Source organism: Dendrobates tinctorius, unplaced genomic scaffold, assembly GCF_039654945.1.
Source record: "Dendrobates tinctorius isolate UK_male_01 unplaced genomic scaffold, ASM3965494v1 ptg000093l, whole genome shotgun sequence".
Lineage (NCBI taxonomy): Eukaryota > Metazoa > Chordata > Amphibia > Anura > Dendrobatidae > Dendrobates > Dendrobates tinctorius.
The window spans coordinates 24,046,521-24,070,455 of record NW_027361761.1 but is presented as its reverse complement, the minus strand read 5'-3'; the positions used below and the strand labels follow the sequence as shown (position 1 = coordinate 24,070,455).

General features: G+C 45.0%; 1 protein-coding gene across 1 annotated transcript in view; it reads left to right on the top strand.

Annotated features, from left to right (window-relative positions):
• The window catches only part of TNFRSF21 (TNF receptor superfamily member 21), a 95,477-nt gene that overhangs the window by 39,598 nt on the left and 31,944 nt on the right, over positions 1 to 23,935 (top strand). The window contains exons 2-4 of the mRNA XM_073586583.1: positions 3,440 to 4,052; positions 10,808 to 11,242; positions 19,829 to 20,094. Coding sequence (XP_073442684.1) covers positions 3,440 to 4,052; positions 10,808 to 11,242; positions 19,829 to 20,094 — 1,314 coding nt within the window. The remainder of the gene's footprint in view (positions 1 to 3,439; positions 4,053 to 10,807; positions 11,243 to 19,828; positions 20,095 to 23,935) is intronic.

Below are 23,935 nucleotides of genomic sequence, written 5' to 3'. Positions count from 1 at the left end.
GTTGCGGCGACCTCCGCTTTCTTTGAGGTACGGAGCCTGCTTTTAGATATTATACTGGCTCCCTCCAACTCCCCCCGAAGTCTCCTCAGCTGCTTCCTGGCCTCCTCATATTCGGAGAGGTGGGCATGGATGCGGGAGGCGTAGGTGGTAGCCGGCTCTCCCGCAGCCTTGGAGCCCCAGATGTTAAGGGGGGCCCCGCCTCACCTCTGCCGGCTGCTGCACCTCCGGGGGAAGGGCCCGCCACAGCCTTCACTTCAGGGGTCCCGGACCCTGGAGCCTTGCGGCCCCCTGGGGTCCGCTTTTTCCCCATCCCTGGGACTGGATGGGGCCCCCCACCCCCAGCTGGCTTGCCGGGGGGTGGGAGCCAGGGGCCCAGCCCCGGCGCTCAGTCCCAGGTAGAGTCCTCTTTCCTGGGAAAGGGGGCAGATGGAAAGTCCTTGCAGGAAAAAAAAACCTCCCTTCCCAGGAGCTTAGCAAAACCCCAGCCTGCAGACGCTCAGCACAGACGCTCCTCCTCTTCCTGGGCGTGCCCAGAGCTGCACTCAGTATGCTGCTGGTGCAGTCACTGTGTACATACATTACGTTACATCCTGTATTATACCCCAGAGCTACACTCACTATTCTGCCGGTGCACTCACTATTCTGCCGGTGCAGTCACTGTGTACATACATTACATTACTGATCCTGAGTTACATCCTGTATTATACCCCAGAGCTGCACTCGCTATTCTGCTGGTGGAGTCACTGTGTACATACATTACATTACTAATCCTGAGTTACATCCTGTATTATAGCCCAGAGCTGCGCTCACTATTCTGCTGGTGCAGTCACTGTGTACATACATTACATTACTGATCCTGAGTTACATCCTGTATTATACCTACTGCACTAAACATGGGAGGTTGAGCACAGACTATAATGGTTGTGCTATGGATACAAGTTACTGCAGGATAGGTGATCACTTACTAACCGGTTGTGTCCACTGGGAGTCGCACCGATTGACAGATCGGGGACGTTTTTTTTTCCAATGTGGTACTTTTAATTTTGTTACAAAAGTGGAGCAGCAGGTGAAATCTCTGACCATCGCTCCATTCACTATCTGTAGGACTGGCGGTAACAGCTGAGCGCTCTGCTGGCCCACAGGGAATGACTGGAGTGGGGCATTATACCAGGGGTTAAAGTGGTCCCAGCGGTCAGACCTCCATCAGTCAAAATGATCTTGTGTTTTCTAGGCAGTCTCTTTATAATGAGCCGCGATGTGCTGCCACTAGTGACAGAATTTGCTTTGTTTGCCCCCATGCTGCTGAAACTCTCACCCCCATGTGTGATATGTGATGCCACGTTCGTCTGCTGCACGACCGATACAGCTCAATGGGTGCGAGCAGCAATACTGTCCACATCAATATGTCCCTGGGCCCGGTTCCTTTGGAAGAGGCGTGAAGAAAAAAATTGCAAGAGTACTCTGCAGAAAATGTTACAGATTCATCACATCTCCTTTTTCTTGTTCTGAGGGGTCTCTCTGCTCTTCCCCTCTTTTATCTCAGTGTTAGAGATAGCAGAAGGGGGATGTACACAGATCTGAAGAGCAGAGAGAAGGGAGAAAGTATCCACTGTCTCAGGGAGGGTAGAGAAAAAATGGCTGTAGATGAGAAAAGCACATGAACAGGACACTATACACAGAGCTTACATCCAGCCTATATTACTGGGAGAGTCACTCCTAGAAGAGAAGCTTTGATCAGGCTGTAAAGTGAGGATCATGGAGTCCGAAAATATATGAATAAATGAAGAATACTGACTGAAGCTTGGTGCTATTTTGTTAATTAAATGTCTCCACTAACGTTTGGAAAAAAAAAAAAAATAATTTTTCCATGACAAAGATGTTTGTACCTTCGCAAGCTTTTTTTAAAATTTAATACACAAATGCTGATGAGTCTTAAGGAGTAAGTTGCAGTTTTCGTGACTTCTTGGTCCAGGAAGATCCTCAGTATTTCCGGGAGCTCCAGACCTTAGTACAGAGAATTCCCTGATTATCCTCACATCATGGTTAGTCATCCTCCAGGAATGCTTCCAGTTACTCATTCACAAGGTTCCTGTCACTAAACCCTGAGGTCATCCCGGCTCCTGCCAGTAACAATAGTAAATTATGACAGATAAAGCCGATGACGCCTGCATTTCTGGAAAATCTATCGGGTCATTCACGTGTCGTAATCATCAACTAAACGTCTCATGTCTAATGATTTATTCGCCTGTTCTACCACTGACAATTACACGCTCATTTACTTAACACAAACTAAAAATAAAAGCTTCCTGCACGGTTATGACAGATGGCCAGGCCGTGCCGCCGGGAGTGCTGCAGACAGGTTGTACCACGGGGAGGGCTAGACGACCAGGCTGTACCGCGAGGGGGGCTAGACGACCAGGCTGTACCGCGAGGGGGGCTAGACGACCAGGCTGTACCGCGGGGAGGGCTAGACGACCAGGCTGTACCGCGGGGAGGGCTAGACGACCAGGCTGTACCGCGGGGAGGGCTAGACGACCAGGCTGTACCGCGGGGAGGGCTAGACGACCAGGCTGTACCGCGGGGAGGGCTAGACGACCAGGCTGTACCGCGGGGAGGGCTAGACGACCAGGCTGTACCGCGGGGAGGGCTAGACGACCAGGCTGTACCGCGGGGAGGGCTAGACGACCAGGCTGTACCGCGGGGAGGGCTAGACGACCAGGCTGTACCGCGGGGAGGGCTAGACGACCAGGCTGTACCGCGGGGAGGGCTAGACGACCAGGCTGTACCGCGGGGAGGGCTAGTCAACCAGGCCATGCCATCGGGAGTGCTACGGCCAGGTTGTACCGCGGGGAGGGCTAGACGACCAGGCTGCACCGCGGGGAGGGCTAGACGACCAGGCTGTACCGCGAGGAGGGCTAGACGACCAGGCTGTACCGCGGGGAGGGCTAGACGACCAGGCTGTACCGCGGGGAGGGCTAGATGACCAGGCTGTACCGCGGGGAGGGCTAGTCAACCAGGCCATGCCATCGGGAGTGCTACGGCCAGGTTGTACCGCGGGGAGGGCTAGACGACCAGGCTGTACCGCGGGGAGGGCTAGACGACCAGGTTGTACCGCGGGGTGGGGCTAGACGGGCCAAGACCGTATATACTTTTGAAGCTAATATCTAATTTGCTGCTGGTTTGGCCAAAAAGCTACAGATATAATCACAATTTTTTTGGTGATAGATATTATAGTAATTCCATCATATTTGAGCCCCTACATTGGGAAGGTGTGCCCTCACCTGAAGGACACTAGGCGCGGTTTCTTTTTGTAAGGCTTCTCATGGACACATTAATTGTAAAGTCAGAAACTTCCCGTCCATTATTGAGCTGCTCACTCTTCCTACCTAAGGAAAATCCTGGTAATCTTTTTTTTTTTTTTTTTTTCTTGTCATTTCAGATTCTGCTTTTCCATCTTGAACCCACGGGAGCTGAGCCGGGGCAGTTTTCTGATAAAAAGTCAATAACGCTACCACCTGGGAAATATCTGTATACCAATCCAGTGACGAAGATAAACGTAACATGTGACAAATGTCCAGCGGGCACATACGTGTCCAAACACTGCACCCAGTTTGCCCTTCGAGAGTGTAGCCCTTGTCTGAACGGCACCTTCACAAGACACGAGAATGGGAATGACAGGTGCCATAACTGTAGTCCACCATGTGAACCGCCCATGGTCATGAAAATGCCTTGTTCTGCCTTGTCTGACCGCGAGTGCTCATGCCCATCAGCAATGTACCTCCTGAACGGCACCTGTGTCGATCACACTGTGTGCCCCATAGGATGGGGAGTGAGAAAAAAGGGAAGCGAGACTGAAAATGTGAAATGTAAGATGTGTGCCCACGGTACTTATTCTGATGTGCCTTCTACTACATTGAGATGTAAGACCCATACCAACTGCTCAGCTCTGGGCCTGATAGTCCTGAAGCCTGGTACAAATGAACGGGACAATGTATGTGGACCCATCGCCTCCCCCTCTTCCAAAGACTCCTATTCTCCACCCGCTGATTATGGTAAGTTGTGTCACGATTCACATTATTTTCTCAAAATTCTACAACTATAACTGTCTACACATTGTTCTTGTGTCTGTTCAATCTCTGCGCTCTCTCATCTCCTTTTTCTACGATTTATCCTTTTCCTAGACCTTCTGCGCCTCCTTTGCCCCAGACGTTTTGCGCCTCCTTTGCCCCAGACGTTTTGCGCCTCCTTTGCCCCAGACGTTTTGCGCCTCCTTTGCCCCAGACGTTTTGCGCCTCCTTTGCCCCAGACGTTTTGCGCCTCCTTTGCCCCAGACGTTTTGCGCCTCCTTTGCCCCCAGAAATTTTGCGCCTCCTTGCCCCCAGACGTTTTGCGCCTCCTTTCCCCACTCCTATACTTTTTATGCCTCCTTCCTTAGACCTATTCCATGCGACCTAGACCATTCTCTGTGACTCCATTTTCCTGGGCCTTGTCCCCCAAACTGATTCCTCTATAGCTCTTTTTTCTAAGATCTATCCCTCTGTGCCCATTCCATTGAAACCATGTTTTTTTTCCTTAGTACCCTTTCTCCATTTTTCTTCTACAATTTCCTCTTTCCCCTTTTGCTATAATCGCCTCGCTAACTCACAATAAGGCCGGGGTCACACTTGCGAGTGCAATGCGAGAGACTCGCGCATCAACACCCGGCACTGCCCCCGGCGGTTCAGACCAGAGCATGCAGCCGCACACTCCGGTCCCCAGTGTCGGGTGTTGATGCACAAGTTTCTCGCATTGCACTCGCAAGTGTGACCCCCGGTATGGGGTCGTTCACATGAGTGTATTTTTGTTCTGTGTGCTGTTCATGTGCAGAAAATAATGGATCCCATGCTGAACATCCGCATAGCATGTGTATATTTTTTTTTTTTTTTTTACTTATACATTGCAGTTCTTTAACCTAAGAAACAGAAAATGGTCTTATAAAGTGTAAAAAAAAAAAATAACTATATAAAAATAAAAAAACGGACTGCGCATGGATGGTAAATGAGAAAAAAAAATAATCCGTAGATGAAACTGTTGTAGTGTGTTTTTTTTTTTTCTTTTTTATGCCCTTGTGTGAACTGTTCCATGATGAATGACTGGCCTGTTCTCCTGTCTCGTGTTCCGCAGGGGATGGACTTGCTCTCTTGCTCCTCCTCTAACAACTCTGTATAGGCCGTGTAGACAGACTGCACAGATCACTGTGAGTCGGTGCCGTGTTGAAAAGTAGTTACCTCTGTTAGCAGCTATCTGCCTGTTAAATTGTAAAAAAAAAAAAAAAGTTAAATAGTCCTGGATTAAACCCCATTAATTCCTATGGAAAAAGTGAGGGTGTACTTATTTTTTTCACTTACTGCTTGTGCATTTGGCCTAGTCTCTGGTCCATTTAATAAAGACAATGTGTTGTTTTTCATTTGAAGTTACATTTACATTGCTTTAAGATCTTCTAAAGACCAGATGTTTTTATGAGGTTTTTTTATTGTGTTTTATTTTATTTATTTTTTTAAATTGCACCCTGATATGTAAAACCATAGACTTCAAAGAAGGTGTACTTAGTTTTTCTCATGAACATTTTGAAAGTTGAGTTGAACTTTGTGGTCATTAACCCCTTTACCCCCAAGGGTAATTTGTACGTTAGCGACCGGGCCAATTTTTACAATTCTGACCACTGTCCCTTTATGAGGCAATAACTCTGGAACGCTTCCATGGATCCCGGTGATTCTGACATTGCTATTGTACTTCATAATAGTGGTAACATTTCTTTGATGTGAGTTGTGTTTTTGTGAAAAAAACTGAAGTTTTGCGAAAATTTTGAAAATTTTCCAACTTTGAATTTTCATGCCCTTGGCCCCTTAACGACCGCCGATACGGTAGATAAGGGTACATAAACCACAGCACCGTTAATGGCGCTGTGGAAAAAGTGTATTGCGCCCCTCAGAGTCTCTGGGGTCTGTGTATAACAGCAACCGCAAAAAAAAAAAGTCTGATGTGCCATTTACCATAATTTCTCTCTAACCAGCAACAATAGGAAGATTTTTCCTATTGGTTCATTTTGGTCACTGTGGTAGACCCTATCACAGTGATCAAAATAAAAAAAACTAATAAATAAGCCCCCCGTCATCACCCCCATAGGAAGGGAAAAATAGTGAAATAAAATATACTTATGATCATTTTTCGGTTGGGATTAGGGTTAGGGGTGTGTTGGGGTTAGGGTTGGAGTTATAATTGGGGGTTTCCACTGTTTGGGCACATCAGGGGCTCTCCAAATGCAACATGGCGTCTGATCTCATTTCCAGGCAATTCTGCATTGAAAAAGTCAAACGGCGCTCCTTCCCTTCTGAGCTCTGCCATGCGCCCAAACAGTGGTTTACCCCCACATATGGGGTATCTGCGTATTCAGGAGAAATTGCCCAACAAATTTTGTGGTTCATTTTCTCTTTTTACACTTGTGAAAATAAAAAAAAATGGTTCTGAAGTAAAATGTTTGTAAAAGAAAAAAAGTTAAATGTTAATTTTTTCCTTCCACGTTGCTTCAGTTCCTGTGAAGCACGTAAAGGGTTAGTAAACTTCTTGAATGTGGTTTTGAGCTCCTTGAGGGGTGCAGTTTTTAGAATGGTGTCACCTTTAGGTATTTTCTATCCTATAGACCCCTCAAAGTGACTTCAAATGTAAATATAAAATGGTGGTGTAAAAATGAGAAATCGCTGGTCAACTTTTAACCCTTATAACTTCCTAACAAAAAAAAAAAATTTGTTTCCAAAAGTGTGGTGATGTAAAGTAGACATGCGAGAAATGTTACTGATTAACTATTTTGTGTCACAACTCTCTGGTTTAAGGGCATAAAAATTCAAAGTTTGTAAATTGCAAAATTTTAAAAATTTTCACCATATTTCCATTTTTTTTCGTAAATAAACGCAAGTCATATCGAAAATTTTTTACCACTAACATGAAGTAAAATAAGTCACAAAAAAGCATTCTCAGAATCACCAGGATCCGTTAAAGCGTTCCAGAGCTATAACCTCATAAAGGGACAGTGGTCAGAATTGTAAAAATTGGCCCGGTCATTAAGCTGCAAATTGGCTCCGTCACTAAAGGGTTAAATCACAGAGATACAGAAAATAGTTAATAAATAACATTTCCCGCATGTTTACTTTACATCAGCACAATTTTGGAACCAAATTTAATTTTTTGTTAGGAAGTTATAAGGGTTAACAGCTGACCAGCGATTTCTCCTTTTTGCAACACCATTTTTTTTAGGGACCACATCACATTTGAAGCCACTTTGAGGGGTCTATATGATAGAAAATACCCAAAAGTGACACCATTCTAAAAACTGCACCCCTTCAAGGTGCTCAAAACCACATTCAAGAAGTTCATTAACCCTTCAGGTGCTTCACAGGAACATTTAACTCTTTTTTTTTTTTTTTTTTTTTTTTTTTTTTTTTTTGTGAAAAAAAAAAAAAAAAAAAAAATTTACTTCAAATCTAATTTTTTTTTAATTTTCCCAAGGGTAACAGGAGAAAGTGGACCCCAAAAGTTGTTCTCCAATTTGTCCTGAGTAGGCTGATACCCCATATGTGGGGGGAACCACAGTTTGGGCTCATGGCAGAGCTCGGAAGGGAAGGAGCGCCGTTTGACTTTTTCAAACCAAAATTGGCTGGAATTGAGATCAGACGCCATGTCACGTTTGGAGAGCCCCTGATGTACCAAAACAGTGGAAACCCCCAATACTAACTCCAACCCTAACCCTAACCTCAGCCCTAACCCTAACACACTCCTAACCCCAATCCTAACCCTAGCCCCAACCCTAACTTTAGCCCAACTCTAACCCTAATGGGAAAATGGAAATAAATACATTTTTTATTTTATTATTTTTCCCTATGGGGGTGATAAAGGGGGGTTTGATTTACTATTTTTTTTTTTTATCACTGTGATAGGGTCTATCACAGTGATCAGAAATGAACCAACAGGAAAAGATTTCCTATTGTTGCTGGGTGCCGGCTGGCAGATCTCAGCTGGCGCACTGCGCATGCGCCTGCCATTTTCTCCCGGAAGAAGAAGACGGCGGCCCAGGTGACTTCAGCGGGGCCTGCAGGGACAACAGAGGGACCGGGGGGGTGATTGGGGGACCATATTTCTCTCTCTTCTGATGTGTGATCACATCAGTGGAGAGAGAAATTAAATGTTAAACCAACCTGAATCATGTTCTCTGGGGACTTAGCTACCCCCGGCAAGTTGGCAACTGAGACCCTGGAGAAATTCTGACTTTGGGGGTGCTATAACCTTAGACCTCAGCGCCGTTAAAAAGCGGCGCTGTGGTTTAAGTACCCTTAACTGCCACTGTTAAAAGGCGTATCAGCGGTTGTTAAGGGGTTAAGTGTAACGCTCATCATTCTCCCTTGTTCGCGTCGATCGCCGACAGAGCAGGGGAGAATGACGAGAGCCGTGTTCAACACCTGGCGCCGGGAAACGGCGCTTACTGTAGCGCTTCTTCCCTGGCGCCCGTCAGTGTGGTACTGATGCGGCACACACACCTGCCACACTTGTGCCGCAGGTATTACACACACGGACATCTCCGGTACCGGAAATATCAGGAACATGTGAAAGAGGCGTTATAGAGGGATTTTCTGTTTTTCAGCGTGCGACGGCAGCCAGACGCTTTTTATTGCAAAAAATAGTTTTTGCATCACAACATTTTGAGAGCCATAATTTTTCCATATTTTGGCCCACACAGTCATGTGAGGTCTTATTTTTTGCGCGACGAGTTGATGTTTTAATGGTACCATTTTCGGGCATGTGATATTTTTTGATCGCTTTTTATTCCGATTTTTTGGAACATAGAATGAACAAAAACCAGCATTTCATGAATTTCTTTTGGGGGGTGCGTTTACACCGTTCCCCGTGCAGTAAAATTGATAAGTCGGTTTTATTCTTCGGGTCAGTATGATTACAGCGATACCTGATTTATATAATTTTTTTATGTTTTGACGCTTTTATACAATAAAAACTATTTTATATAAAAATATTTTTGCATCGCTTTATTCTGCGAGCTATAACTTTCTTATTTTTCCGGTGATGACGCTGTATGGTGGCACGTTTTTTGCGGGACAAGATGACGTTTTCAGCGGTACCATGCTTATTTATATTGGTCTTTTTGATTGCGTGTTATTCCACTTTTTGTTCAGCGGTTTGATGATAAAGCATTTTTTTTTGCCTTTTTGTTTTTTGTTATGGTGTTCACTAAAGGGGTTAACTAGTGGGACAGTTTTATGGGTTGGGTCGTTACGGACGCGGCGATACCAAATATCTGTACTTTTATTGTTTTATATATTTTTTTCATTCAAATATTTATTTATTGATTTGATTTTTTATTTTTTTGTAATATTTTTACAATTTTTTTTTCTTTTCATTCTATGTTTTACACTTTGTCCCTCTATGGGACACTCATTTTGTGCATGCTGTATCAGTTGACAGCGCTGCATGTATTTTACACTGACCTGAGAGACTTCCTGGTCATCACTGCACACGACAGGACGCAGTCAGTGCGCAGTCATGACGACATCGGGTCAGTGCGCAGTCATGACGACATCGGGTCTCCATGGCAGAGAATCAGGACCCCGGGTCACGCTGCGGGGTCTCCGATCCAAAGGCAGAGGGGCTGTCAGCCCCTGTGCCTCCTCCGGAATGCTGCGATCATGTTTGATTGCAGCATTTCTGAAGTTAAAGCGCCGGGAGTGGTCTGTGACCGCTCCTGGCACTTAGTGCTGGGTATCAGCTGACACCCGGACGCACGCCACCGGTGTGCACGGCCGATCACTATGATGTACTATCCCGTCCATGTGACCTGGGGTTTACTACCCATGGATGGGATAGTACGTCAGATGGCAGAGAGGGGTTAATGAGCTTGAGTAGCTCAGAAAAAGCATTGGTAATAACTTCTTGAGGCAGATTCCCAGGGAGATCTATGCCCTGCCCATAGATCCTAACAGCTCATTTACATATTAAGAAAATGTGGATTTCTCTGGAATAAGACCTCAAATCACAGATATTAAGGTATCATTTGTTCAGCTTCCTATGACCTAGATGAAGATGATGGTGACCTAAAATCAAAGGCTGTGTTACACCAATGTACTCTTGTCATGTGTGTCTGTGACATCAGTGTTCGTTTTCCCTGGACTTTCCCTTTAAACTTCTTCTCGGTTAAGCCAAGGTTAAACCAATAAACCAATTAATGTATGCATTCAAGGTCAAGTATAATTGCTAAATCCGCAAGTCATTAATTCAGCTGAGGTAATTAGGAAGTTCTGGCAGAGTTTTGTGCCGGGTGGATGGCTAATGTTTACCATGGAAAGTTATGGAGAAAGGTTTCCAAATTCTTCATTTATCGGCCATGTTCTTACACAAAGGTCTACTTCATCTGCACTCTCTACTTTTCATTTTTTTTGGTTTCCTTACTTTTCCGTGCAGCAGGTGTTTAGTTTAGTGACTGCTCGTCTGAGGGTTGAGCTGGTTGAAGGCACGAGTTCATGCTAGCTCTGTGAGGTCATAAAGGAGCCTGACAAAAGGAGATGTTTGTATGCCAGTCCTTTTCTTTGCTTATAGTAAGAGCACCTTGCCCGGACACATGGCCTTCTATAAGGAGCTGTCACTTGGAGGTTGGTCTTTCTCCAGATTTCGGGAATAGGTCTCGTTGAACGTCTGTGCAGCCTTTCAGATGTTAGTCAGGCGTTTAGTTCTCCTCCTCCAATGTTCTCTTTTTCTCCTCATCTTACAGAGCCGACAGATGTTTACAACGATACTGAAACGAATGAAACAAAATACTTGAACATGACGGAAGAAGATCGAGGCACGGGTCACCCGCAGGAGACTCCAGACAGAAGGCAACCACAGCTGACAGACGAGCAGCCTGGTAAATCGAGAAGCGGAGGTGAAGGACTCAAGAGCACCGTTTATAAAACCACTAAGAGTAGACCTTCCCGGCAGGTCCCTCACCACTTTGACATCAACGAGCACTTACCTTGGATGATTGTACTTTTTCTTCTGCTGGTACTCGTCATCATTGTGGTTTGTAGCGTCAGGAAAAGTTCCCGCACGCTCAAAAAAGGACCAAAGCAGGATCCGAGCTCCATTGTGGAGAAAGCCGGTTTCAAGAAGTCCACGGCGTTGACCCAGAACAGGGAGAAGTGGATCTACTACTGCAACGGGCATGGTGAGTGTAACGGAGATGGTGTCTTGTTCTGAGTGGTCTTGATTTGTGATCAAGTATTTTTCCTCCCAAGTATTAATGTCTTAGTTTTTTTTTTTTTTTGCCCTATGAGGAACCCTTTGTGGGAATGTAGGAGTAATCTGAGCGATGATCAAACAAGTCCCATCTGGAAAGTTTTATCCCTCAGCCACACCCTTTATGTTGTACCCTTCACCCTTCCATTTCTCCTCAACATCCCTTCTGCGCCTTCTCCAGGTTTTTGAGAGAATATTTAAATCCCCAGAAAATTTGCCAACACTTCCAGAAGTTTATAAGATCTCCACTTTTTCTTCGGGACCCTACTGAACTTTCTAGGAGAGAGTTTGTTAGTATGTGATTTAGGTTTACCCACTTCCCCATAACTTTCTGATTGCTGGGGGCGGGGAGAGGGGGACACTACTGTGACCTCCATCGATTTTGAGAACAGAGCATTGTACTTGGCCAACATGACATTTCTCCGGGTTGGTGGGGTCTCGTATGGCATGAGGTCCTTAAGCCACCCCAATTTTTCCTTTGACACTAAATTAGAGGAGGATTCCAGGATTTGTCAGTCATTATGCCAGGCCGTTACTCCATGATTGCTAAGGAGAACACGATGGTGTAGATTTATTTAAGGAATATTGTTGAGCGAACGTGCTCGGGTTAAGTCGTCTTTGGCGCGCTCGAAAGATATGTTTGAGTCCCCGCGGCAGCCGCGAGACATGGAGCCGCGAGGACTCTTACATATGTTTCGAGCACACCGAAGACACTCTGTTGGCACACGAGAGTTAATTGAGCCAAGATTAGTGAAAGTTTACACCTCTTTGACTTTTTTGGACCCGTTTGTACAATACATATCTTTTTTTAATATGTGAGCAGTCACTTCTGTATAGACTTCACACACTTGATCAGCTTGCGGGGAATAGCACTGTTTTTGTAAATCTCCCGTTAATTGCCTTGTGTAATGTAATGTTCACTAATGAGGCGTGATCGCAGCAGGCGCCAAATGTTTTATAATTAATGTAATTACTTAGATGGGCTGTAAATGTGTAACGGACGACATCACCGGATAAGTCATTGCTGATCTTCAGGTCATCATCGGTGAATATCCAACCACTTGATTTGTCCCAGGGGCATCTTGATCATATTGCTCGGGTTTGCTACTGACTAAGGTCCGTGTAGAAAGCATACATCAGCCTAGTCGGTTTCCGGGTCCAGATAGTGTAGTTTTTCCCTTTTGTTTACAAACCTGTTGTCTAGGAAACCGACCACCACTGCTGTTTAGTTTGTAAGCAGTGGGCACAAGTTGGCCCGGGATTTGGCAGTAACGGCACTCTCCACCAATCCTAGCCAACTTCAAAACAGCGCTTACAAGGTCAATAGAGGAGAGCTTGTATGCACTGCACGTGTTCTACTCTCTAGCAGCGGTGGCCACTCACCCAAGGCAAACAAGAGGTAAACAAAAGAAAAGTGTTTAATATCTCAAGAACGGATGGAAATTATAGCAAGCAGTAAATTGTAAAATTGCTTGTATTTACAAGCACTATCCATCGGTACCCAAAAGGGGAATAGCCCTTTAAAGGGTTTGGATGACAGCTTTGGATTTATGGGACCCTATGAAGGAACACAGGTTTTACCCCTTTTTTGTGTGATGTTTTTGGCATCGTATATGATCAGGTGGCTGTTGTAGGCAATATAGATGGATTTCCCTTTCCCATAGTTTTAGATGTGTTTTTTTTTTTTTTCGTTTTATTACTTATAGGTATAGGTCCTTGATTCCTTATTGCATTTGCACCCTCTTTTTTATGGTTTTTGGTGTTCTTTTGCCCATTTTTTTTATTTTCGCCTTACTCTTAAAATGTTTTGCCTTTTTTAAATATGTTCACCTATGTATTTTTTTTTTTTTTGTTAGTCATTGGGATAAGTTTTGAGGTTTCTTGATGTCTTCGACTTTTGCACTAATTGCGATTTTTTTTTTTTTTTTTTTTTTTTTTTTTTTTTTTTTTTTTTAAAAATGTCCAGACTATTTTTCCCAAATGTTCTCCAGTCCCATTGAGTAATTTTATGCATTTCCGTAATTTTGCTACATTTTAGGGGAACGAGTAACTTTTTGCATTAAAAAGGTGCAAAATGGTTTAAGACAAAAGTAAAGAACAATTTAGATTTTGTGCAAATTCGGGACTTTATCTAATTTGAGAAAAAAAAAAAAAATAATTATCGTATCCCCAAAAAAGTTAAGTGGCTTAAAAAAAAAAAAAAAATACCCCTCTGGCGACTCAGCACATGTGACTCCTAGAGCGTTATTATTTTAGAAAACTGTTTAGAATAAGTGGGCAATTAAAAAACAAAAAAAAAAACAAAAAAAAAAACATTATATATAATCCTGTCTGTGGTTGCCATGGAAGGGGGAAACAGCAGGCGGTCTTCCATCCACCGGCACTGAATCTCCATGTCTGAAAAGGAGGAGCTGTGTATTAAAAAAATTAAAAAAAAATCAGAAAATTGGAATCTCCTGCAGCAACGACGTATCCTCCGTCTGGGATGTAAGGAGTTAACTCTTTGCATTGCAGCAAAAAAATTCCAGTCACTATTTGAAATCATCCTGATATTGCTGGTTCCTGAATAGAATGACGGTTCTGCAGTGAAGACTGACACTTGCACAGATCTAGTAATGGTAGAGATCCCAAGATTTTCTGTGATGACCCCAGGGGGGTGGGGGGGGTAAAGACCTGAAGCTTGCTGCCAACTTACCCCCATCAGCCTCACCTAAAGTCATTGCATAATGTAACATTTTTTGCAACTTTTTAATGTCACCTTGTCGTTAAGTTTTTCACAAGACCTCCGCTTGTTGTCAGAGCTGAACTTTTACTTCTAGAAGCCCTGGTCCTGACTTCTTACAGCTCCGCTGTTTGATCCTCCGTTAAGCTGCCAGGATCACTGTTTCCTCTACCGCTGGGTTCACACTGAGTTGTTTAGTGGAGGACTTTGAAGCAGATCTCTGGCACAATCTGCTATATAATCTCTCTCTTTTTTTTTTTTTTTTTTTATCCTATTTGTTCTAATAGAAGATCCCCTTTTGCTTTTCTTACAAGGTGTGTTTTTTTTTTTGTTTGTTTGTTTTTTGGGAAGGGGGTCTTGTAAATGAATGTTTCTGCAAATAAAGGTCTTCTGCAGGTGTCCGCACCAAAATACGCAAAATTTTGTTATGCCTTTTTCCCCTTATAAGTGGAGATTTGAAGCAGCAATTTTAATGTGTTTTTTTTTTTTTTTACAAAAAATGCAATAGCATTTTGTACTTGTGTTTTTTAAGGCTCACACCCCCCTTTCCCAGAAGCTTATACAGAAAAACGCATTAAACGTAGACAGGTCAACGGCATCTTCAAAGAGTAACTGTTGGTTTAATTTTTTTTTTTTTATTGCATAAATCAATAGTTCATATGACAATAAGAAACTTGGTAATATATGTTATCAGAGGAATCTGCTTCTTTCTCCTCATGGACTGATCATTCCTAATTCAGGGCTAAAATCTACTCCATGAATACAGAGTAGTTACTGAGATAAGAGATGACAGTTGGTGCCTCTAAAATTCTATGGAGGAGGGGGGGAGCTAGAGGAATACAGGCATTCTATGTAGGGGAGGAGCTAGAGGAATACAGGCGTTCTATGTAGGGGAGGAGCTAGAGAAACACATGCGTTCTATGTAGGGGAGGAGCTAGAGGAACACAGACATTCTATGGAGGGGAGGAGCTAGAGGAACAGATATTCTATGTAGGGGAGGAGCTAGACGAACACAGACTTTCTATGGGGGGAGGTGCTAGATGAACACATTCTATGGAGGGGAGGAGCTAGAGGAACATAGTCTATACAGGAGAGGAGCTAGAGGCAGACAGATGTATGTAAGAGGGAGGAGCTAGAGGAACACAGACATTCTATGGAGGGGAGGAGCTAGAGGAACACAGACATTCTATAGAGGGGAGACACATTCTATGCAGGGGAGATGCATTCTATGGAGGGGAAGAGCTAGAGGAGCACAGACATTCTGCTACAAGTTCTCCTGAACCAGTTACATAGAACTTTATGAGCACTAACTGTCACTTCCTATATCCATAATGTAAAAATCTGTCTTCACTGAATACAGATTTTACCCAGAAATTTGAGAATTTTGATAATGAGCAATCAGTCAAGGAGGCAAATGAAGCAGACGTCTTAGAGGGAACATTAGCCGAGCCCGGTAGGACTGATGTATTTTAATTTTACCAAAACTTCATAAGAAACTATATAATCCGCAGCTGTGTGAGACATTAGATCTGAGCAGGTTTTCATCTTGGGATGGGATCAGGAATGCTTGCACTCATTGACAGCAAACAGAGACCTCAATAAGAACGATATTTAGAAATGTAGCAAATTTCTGTGTAGTGCCGGCAGAACATTGATTGTTTCTAGATAGAGGATTCTAGGTAATGTACTGCTGTAACTTACAGCCGGAGTGACCATTGCGCCCCGCGGCCCCCCGCACTGCTGCCTGCTGGATGGGGTCAGTAACGTCCCCTCACTAGTAGAGAAGTTCGCTGTTTGTCATCTCTGCCAGGATTTATGACGTGCAGCAGCTATAACATAGCGTCCCCTGGGGGTGGCGAGGTTTATGAGCGCCCGTGCTGTGTGTTTTTTGGAGGTTAGCTGGGTACGTGCCCGGCGTGGATGGAACAAGTCTGAACCAGCTGCACAGAGCTTCGGATGTGGGTGTGCAGTAGGGTGACCACAAAAAATCGATGTCGGAATTTTGTCCGTCTGGACCCCACAAAACGATTCCTCTTTCCAGATGCAGTGCTGTGTAGATGTCTGGACTGCATGATTCAGGGCGCCAAATCCCAGGGAATTCCCAGAGAAAGTCACCTGTAATAGGACGCCATCACAGAGCGGGGGGCCGAGTGCCAAGGAGCAGGGGGCAGAAAACTGACTCCATAACTGCAGAGTCCTCTGGTATTAAACTCGGCACACACACTGCGCCCCCGCCAGGAGCTTTACGGCCGAGCAGCTGCCCGCAGCCTTACATCACCAAGCACAATGCCGAGCGTCGGATGGAGTGGTGTAAAGCCGCCACCACTATATCTCCGTTATCATGGCATTTTGGACCCTCTGCTCTTAGGATCCTCACCAATGTTGAATATTCCATTCGGCGCTAACCACTCCCGGATGCGAATTCTTGATGAGACTGTTACCTATGAGGACGGGAGAACGTTTCGCTCACGTCTTTCGCTCTGACATTTATAGTTTGTTTTCACTTCCTTCTTGTCGTCCAATAAATCTAACAATTTGGCTCAAACCTTGAATGAGTTTCAGTCCAGATCCTTCCAGGAGCCGCAGAATCTGATAGATGAGGCTCCCGGTCGCCGGGATCCTGGAGGTTTTATTTCATTTCCCAGAAGTGACTGCTCCGACCTTGTATTAAAACCCAGAGAACATTGTCTGTCTCCAGAGAAGGTCAATGAAAATCTATGGAAAGCCAAGAGGGGTCTATTCACCAGGATATTTCAACATTATTTTTGGTTTTATTTTTTAGTTATTGGGACAGACTTGTTTCATTATTGTTTTTCTTTGTGTTTTATGAATTTGTGCTTCATTTTTTTTATAATATGGGGATATCTCTCTGATATTTATTGGCGTGCACCTATTCTTTCACACACTGCCTGTAGAAATGCCTGCTCTTTCTACCCTCATCCCCCACAACAAAATAAAACTACTTTTGGTGTACATATCAGTCTATTATGTCCAGGAGCTGTCCCGATTTTTCATGTTCTGCAACTTGCCATCTACTCTTTTAAAGCTGGGGGTTGTTTTTCATCAGTATTCTGCCAGCACTATAGGTGCTGGAATGTTAATTCCCCTACTTCCTGGTGCACATTGCTCGTTCTGTTGTCCACCTATTTGTTATGTCTGTGTGCAGTTTTGACAGGAGCAGACCTAAAGACCTGCCCCCCACTTCCTGTAGAGAAACAAAGACCCATCGCCACTTCTTGTAGGGGGACAAATACCCACCCCCTCTTCCTGTAGGGGGATAAAGACCCACCCAACCAATTGTAGAGGGAAAGTCCCCCCCACGGGCTGTAGATGGACGTGGCGCCGCCCCCACAGGCCGTAGATGGACGTGGCGCCACCCCCACAGGCTGTAGAGGGACGCAGCCCCGCCCCCACGGGCTGTAGAGGGACGCGGCCCCGCCCCCACGGGCCGTAGAGGGACGCGGCCCCGCCTACGACTTTAGAAGAAATTGTGAAGTATGAAACTAATTGCAGACAGTACTAAAAGAAGCTAGCGTTGGCGTTGTATGTTTGATTGCTGCCAGCCAAATGACTGTTCAGCTGATGGCCATCTCTCCCGACTCTCCCATACCCCGGGAGAGCGCTCCGGTGTTCTCTGTGAGAGAGCTGCTACTACAATCATTGGGCATCGGCTTATCTTCAGGAGAACTAAAGGTTTGCCATAGAAATTCCAAATGGCGGGTCATTCTCCACCTTGAGGGAGGGTCAGGAGGCCATCATCTACATTACATGGTCGATGGACTCTGGCAGGTTCAGTTTACTTTCTTCTAATGTGTCTGGTGGCCTTAGGGCGCAGTCAGATGACCATACAACATGGACGACCATCACATCACAATGCTTGGACTGGCCGGCAGCACTCCCGACCAGAGCGTGACAGCATGTATTTTTATGCAGCTGTCATGCTCAGGTCAGGAGGGTCGCCCGCCAGTCTGTGCACTGCGATGTGACCGTCGTCCATGTCGTATTGTCATCTGACTGTGCCCTTAGATCGGTGATTTGTAGATAAATATCTTGCATATGGCCAGTTTCACGGTTCCCATGCACATTACATGTGATCTGGACGACTTCACCATAGCCGATCCTGTGTTCCTGCAGATCATGAGCCTCTACCCAACACATGTGGCCTATACCTCTCTCCCCATGAGAACATGTGGATGTTTACTGGGGGTGTGAGGGATACAGGAGTAATAGTTGCACGTGAACCCCGCAATCACTGCTGACCCTGCCGCCGGTGTGAGCAACACAAGGTGAAAAGTATCAGGAACTGTTGACCGAGTATGATTGCTGATTGGATAGTGTAAGAATAATAGAGTAAAGAAACACATGTTACTTCCCCCTCCAGTGCTTTGGTGTTCTCCGCCTGGACCAGAAGTGGTCATTGACTAGCTGCTGTGGTTAAGTTACTGATGGTTATCACTTCCAGTACCTCCAGAGACCACTTTAGCAATAGAGCATTGGAGTGCTCAGTAATGCTTATTTACTACTACTTATTTACTGTTCATGAGTCAGAATGGTATTCTGGAGTCCACCATGTATTACATAGAGGGACAATCACCAGTCCCACCATATATTACATAGAGGGACAATCGCCAGTCCCACCATGTATTACATAGGGGACAGTCGCCAGTCTCACCATGTATTACATAGAGGTATAGTCGTCAGTCCCACCATTACATATAGGAACAATCACCAGTCTCACCATGTATTACATAGACGGACAGTCGCCAGTCCCACCATGTATTACATAGACGGACAGTCGCCAGTCCCACCATGTATTACATAGAGGGACAGTCGCCAGTCCCACCATGTATTAGATAGAGGGACAGTCGCCAGTCCCACCATGTATTACATAGATGGACAGTCGCCAGTCCCACCATTCATTACATAGAGGGACAGTCGCCAGTCCCACCATGTATTACATAGAGGGACAGTCGCCAGTCTCACCATGTATTGCTTAGAGGGACAATCACATCTTCGCTGTGAGTACCAGGGGCCAGACTCTCTGCACTCAGCTGATCTACGGTGGCTCCTTTCTGAAAGTGTTGATCTCTGATGAGACGTCCCCTCTACGCAGCTGTATTACTTTTTTCTACATTGATTTTTATTTTACTAAGGATCATATGTTTCCTAAACTCCTTCATACAAGACTAGATGGACGGTTTGGGTGGAGTTTCACGACGCTCAGCATCTTTGATTCTTCTTAGTTCACTCTGTCCTTTTACAAATAATTCATAACGGTCATAAAACCCGTCCCGGTGGCATTGCACCACTCCGCTCTAATCGAAGCCTTCCAATTATTCTTTGTTCATGACAGCAGGAAGACTCCGGACTGACGGCCTTGCGTTTTCTGCACTCATTGTCCTGCTTTTTTAGAACATTAGGTGCCTAAACTTTACCTTCTAGAAGTTTATTTGGTACTTTAATATTCTCTGGAAACCTTTGCCGTCTCTAAGCTAATATCTGCGCTCTCTCCTCCATGCTGCAATGTATCGCCCAGTCTGCAAGAGCAAAGGGGTACCCAGGGCTGCCTCCCTTTATAGGCTGAGCAATACTGTGATAAACATTATGCCACCACCGCAAAAAATCACCGTAGATGCCCCAATGCCGACCCGCTTGAGTATGGAATTAACCCTTTAGAGGAATACTGAGCCAATGAAATGAAAGCAATAGATTTATGACCTCCTCTGTTATTTGGAGCACAAGGGTATCTGAGTGTTACCGCCCCGGGTGATCAGCATTTCGTTCTTTCTGCAGGTATCGACATTCTGAAGTTGGTGGCAGCTCAGGTTGGCAGCCAGTGGCAGGATATCTATCAGTTCCTTTGCAATGCCAACGAGCACGAGATGGCGGCATTTTCCAATGGCTACACAGCGGATCACGAGCGAGCCTACGCAGCCTTACAGCACTGGACTATACGAGGGCCTGAAGCCAGCCTGGCCAAGCTCATCAGCGCTTTACGTCAGCACCGACGGAATGACGTGGTGGATAAGATCCGTGGTCTGATGGAGGACACTGTGCAGGTACCGTGACATCTACCGACATCACCTCCCTTACTATAGTCCATGTCCTCACCATACGCTCAGATTAGGAGACCTACAGTATCTGGCAGTCATGGTCTCCATCGATGAGACCTTCTCTAAGGACTTGACCAAATAGTCCATCAAGACTCCAAAGATCTTTTAGGAATTAGACACTGCAGTGGTCTACAAGATTGGCAGGTATAGGTTGGGTGGGGCAGTTATCTCCCGAAAAAACGATTTTTGGGCTTTCTGACCAGCCCCTAATGTAGGCGAGAAGGACCCTCTTGGCTTCTCGAGAGTCAATTGTTGCCTATGGATAATACATTTGTCGTATGCCCCAGGAGCGCCCCTGCACCAGTTTTGGTGAATATGTGATATGGTCATAGATGTCGCTGTGACCATATAGGTTTATAGGTTTTGCTCAGATTATACTTGTAGCTACAAACAGGAATTTTTCTACATTATTTATTTTTTTTAAAAATCTTACCTGTTGATGCAAATTTAACGATTCCATTATACCAAGTGTTGACTTATTTTTCCCTGACCATGGAAGAGTTACCATAAGCGATAAATCTCCATAACTTGGGGCCGTGGTGTCGGCTGTAACACATCATTGTTCCATGGTCGGCTTTTTCTGTATGGCTGATGACTGTATGCACGTATAACTCACCGGCTGTGTGCTGCATAATGTTCTGCGCCCCTGATGATTGATAGTTTGGACCAGCGGTATCCTTATTCTGCTGTGCTGCAAGCAGAGGCGGCATCGGAGGCCATTTGCCAGATCTAGCGAAGCCGCCAGCTTCAGAGCAGCACTTCCAAACTATATAGAAAAGAGCTTGCAAGCGCTGCGCTCCCTACATAGGACACTGGCCTCCACGGGAGGACGGCGGAGGTGACGCACAACCAAGGAAACGAGCAGTAAACTGAGTTTACATTTCGTCTAATTCTCGATGTGGGCACGCCTTTCAGCTCCATTTTATCCCCTTCTGCCTTTTCAGTTTTTATTACTTCTAAGATTTCGCCCAACTTTATCTGCTTGATCGGTGTCTGTGCCTTTACATTGTGCGAATTTAGGAAGTAAGTGATCCAGAATATAATGCGGATCTGGGATAATATTGTACAGGAGAAAGGAGAAATAATCTGTGACTTCTGTCTGGCCACAGTTTTGAATAAAGGTTAAATGTGATATTCTAATGATCTTTGACCAAAGTGAACCCTGGAATTATCAGGTCAAACATTTCAAGGGAAACTTCGATGATCAGTTATACTGGACCTCTGATGAGAAGACCTCATTAATTCTGTTTGGGAAAAACAATTAAGAAATAAAGAGAAAGACGATGAATGGCAATAAGCTAAATGGAGACCATTTCCTAGATCGTAGAACTGTCATTGAGTGGCCTGAAGATCCAAACAGAAGACAGGATAGTCTGGAGAACTGATATGGCCACCAGGTATTGAAGAGTAGCATGCTATAGTAGTAGAGTTACTTAGAAACAATTTATATCTTCTTAAAGGGGACCGCTTCTTTGCCATACATATGTATTTTTCTTACCTGGTGTGAATGCTGCTGTTCTCCTGAATCTGGCGATATTTTTCTTTTATTCTTGTGCCTCTCTGTTCCTGAGATATGACTCTCTCTTCCGGGTATATATTAATCTACGGTAGTTATTTAAGCCAGGAGGCGTGTCTGGCAAGGAGACTCCCTCGGGGCAGTGTCAAGGCCACGCCCACCTGACTACCAAGGCTAGGTTTACAGTCCAAAAAGAGAGGGCCACATCTCAGAATGGTGAGGCGCAGGAAAAAAAGAAAAATAACGCCGGATTCAGGAGAACAGTGGCATTTACACCTGGTAAAAAAAAAAAATTACATATTTATGACAAATGACAGGTCCTCTTTAAAATGGTTGTCTCCTAATCGTAGACTCTGTTTGAAATGAAGCCGACCCTTCTAACTTTGGGTAGGAGTACTGAATCTTGTTACGCCCAGCTATAGATTTTCTAAGCAGTGGACACTGTGATTCTTAGGCGAGGGTGGGACCATCCGAGTGGGAGGTTTTGATACTTTCCTAGAGGGGGGTCCAAATCAGTTGACCTTTTGCGACAGTAACCCTAGACCAGAAGGCACATGTATGGCTCAACCCCATAATACAAAAATAGCAAACCTATCAAGACCCTGAATCCGCAGAGAGCACCTCTGAAATACCATTTTATGAAGCAGAATTTAGAGTGCAGCTCTGGAAGTGACACAATGTAATGTGAGGTTACTACCTTCCGGTTCCAGGCTGGTGACGGGGCGGCCACCACAGTGTTGACCTTTATTGGAAATTAGTTCCTTAGACCAACATAAAGTAGCCCCCCAAGTTTCGACTTCACAATAGGGGGGCTTCATCTTTTTTGGACATCGCTATGTTTGCAATGTAATGGTGGTAGGTGTCATATCTACTCACTTCTGACTTGACACATCTGACCTTTTTCCCATCACCTGGTGGCCAGAGACTCCACAGTCTTTAATTTTCGAGACTTGTACGCAGCTGCCAGGAGCCGGATCGTTTTTCTTTTAACGAAGGGCACGCTTTGGCTCCGGGCATCTCCTTCATGCCGCATTTCACTGATCAGCCGTGACAAGGCCGCTCGCTCATTTCTTCGGAGGGCTGTCGAGGGCGCGGGAAGTCTTGATGCTGAGTAAACAAACCCCAGATCTGCTGCGTCAGACGTCCCCCCCCGACACTTTTCGGGGAAGCTGATGGAAGACCCTAAATGTCCTTTCTGCGTAATGAATATTCTAAATTTTTAATGTGTCTCCAGGGTTCGTATTTGCCAACTAAAGCGAGAAGCGGAGCTGCTGCTGATCATTGTGACCAGATTGGTTTTCCTAGACCTTCATAGGTCCTGAAGGGGTCTTCAAGGATGTGTCAGAAATGGCACTTGACGTTGTCCATGGGACACAGCAGACTGCGCAGTGAAGTGACTAAGTTGTAATACCTCGCAAAACCTGTGGACAGGTGTGGCGCTGTTTCTAGTAGAAATCGGCCATGATTTTCTAATTTTCGAAAACCCCTTTTAATACCACAGAAGTAGTCACTGTGCTCAGTGAGAAGAGCCCTAACACGGGTCATTGTCAGGGGTGTAGGAGAACAAGGAAGGGGCGGAAGCCCTAAGGGTCACTCCTAAAATACATGGAAAAATGAAGGCTGTAGAGAATTGTAATAAGATGGGATATAGCGGAACCATGATCCCCCTCTTATGTGCATGTGTCCTGTTCTGATGTGGCGCTTGAGGTGTTGAAGGGTTTGTCCATCTTTTGTGATTTTTTTTTTTTTTTTTTCCAATACGTATAATATGGTCTAAAATTACGTTTTGCAATTTGGTTTCATTACAAGTTTTGCACTGTTTGCTTTTCTATAACCCCTATGTTACATTACTTATTGCTGGCTGCAGAATGAGCTAACCGAGAATCTGTCAGTCAGCTCGTTGTAGTGGTCTGTTTTTTCCTCTGAGATGATTTATGACCATAGACCACATCAAAGTTGAATGTGCTGGAAAACAAATGAGCCTGTAAAAGCCTAATGGTAATACATTTTTAAAGAAAGTCACCAATTACATTATCCACGTGGATTCTTCATAGTGTTTGCTGTAGGTTTGAGTCCTGTGTACAATTGGCACCACTTGCCTTGACACTATGTACTCTGGGGCTGGACGATGTGGGTGCTGTCTACCATGACCGTATTTGCTCTGGTTGCTGGCAGATTCGGGACCTGGGTACAGTGGTCATTACCTGTTGTGACAGTATTTGCTCTCGTTGCTGGCAGATTCGGGACCTGGGTACAGTGGACGTTACTTGT